At 44.0% G+C, this 1,250-nt stretch overlaps 1 protein-coding gene across 1 annotated transcript; it reads left to right on the forward strand.

Moving 5' to 3' along the window:
* Positions 1-322: 322 nt before the first annotated feature.
* On the forward strand, positions 323-602 carry SARC_16542 (hypothetical protein; the record flags this gene model as incomplete). The annotated part of the gene is made up of 1 exon (XM_014289353.1): positions 323-602. A coding segment is annotated over one exon (280 nt), but the record flags the coding sequence as incomplete, so codon positions are not given.
* Positions 603-1,250: the final 648 nt, after the last annotated feature.

Consider the following 1,250-nt stretch of genomic DNA (forward strand, 5'->3'; position numbering starts at 1 on the left):
TCTATATAATATATATCTAATATATATATATACGTATATATATATATACATACATGCATACATATATAAATATGCTGTGATAGTTCTTTTGCGGGGATTGTGCGACTGTAGTTTATAGTGGTGCTTAGGTATGTGGTAGTTGTGCTGGTTGTCAAAAATCAAAGCAGTATACTATGCCAAAGATCATATCATCGTGCTAGTATCAAACTATTAAATGCGAATTCATACAAGATTATTATCATCCTGTCGATTAAAACTATCGCACTTATTTTTTCGATGATAGCAGATTTGGAGAAACCTCCGTGACTATTTCCCGGCACAGTCCTGATCTCACGGATTTCAAAGTAGGTGAAACGGCAGACATTTCTGGACTAAATCCCGAAAATCCGGAGTCAACAGAAATTAGACATAGTTCAGACCCAAATCCTTGCGAAGGCGTGTGTGATAAGGAGCAGGTCACTTTAGAATTGACGAAACGGTTTCAGGTCGAAGTTTTGGCCCAGGTGACTGCCGAGGGGATGGTTGCGGATACGCTGTCTGTGAGTGAAGAAGGCGATGTAAAACTGGGCCAGGCCGATTCGTACTTAGCCTTCTGTTTCAGGGTATGGGGTGGTCTATTGATATATTGATATATATATGTGTGTTTGTATTCAGGATATCAACGGTACATACAGGCGCTGTATAGTTAGTGTAGACATATCTACGCGTGCGTGTGTGAGTATCAGTTGAACAGGCGGCAGTGGATACAATGTACGTGATTGCAGAAGGGTACGTAGCACTAAGCCAGGCGGTCGCATATCAACCCTAGTCCTCTGTTTCAGCGTATGTGGCAGTGGGCATGTATGGTATGGTATGTATGTAGTATGCAAAAGTTATCTACACAGTAACACTTGCATACGTCTAAGAGGGTGCGGGTGGATTAGATGCTGTGTCTGTTATGTGGACGGCAGGGCACGTCTCTGTCTGTGAGTGAGTCGAAGTAAACCAGCTGGTCCCACACTTAGCCTTCTTTTTCAGCGTATGTGACAACGGGTAGCATACATAGTATGTGTTTTTATGTAGTAAATGACTGTCACGCACGCCATTGCAGAGGTATTAGTGTGTAGATGTGGGGGTATGTCTTAGAGGATTGTGTTAGTGTAGGCAGGTGTTTGGGGGGGGGGGGGAGTTGGTGTGTGAGTGCGGGTGTATGGCTTTAGGTGGTTATGTGGGAGTGTAGGTGTGTGTGTGTGGTGGGTGGGGTGGGGGGT

The sequence above is a fragment of the Sphaeroforma arctica genome (genome assembly GCF_001186125.1).
Source record: "Sphaeroforma arctica JP610 unplaced genomic scaffold supercont1.8329, whole genome shotgun sequence".
NCBI classification, from domain to species: domain Eukaryota; class Ichthyosporea; order Ichthyophonida; genus Sphaeroforma; species Sphaeroforma arctica.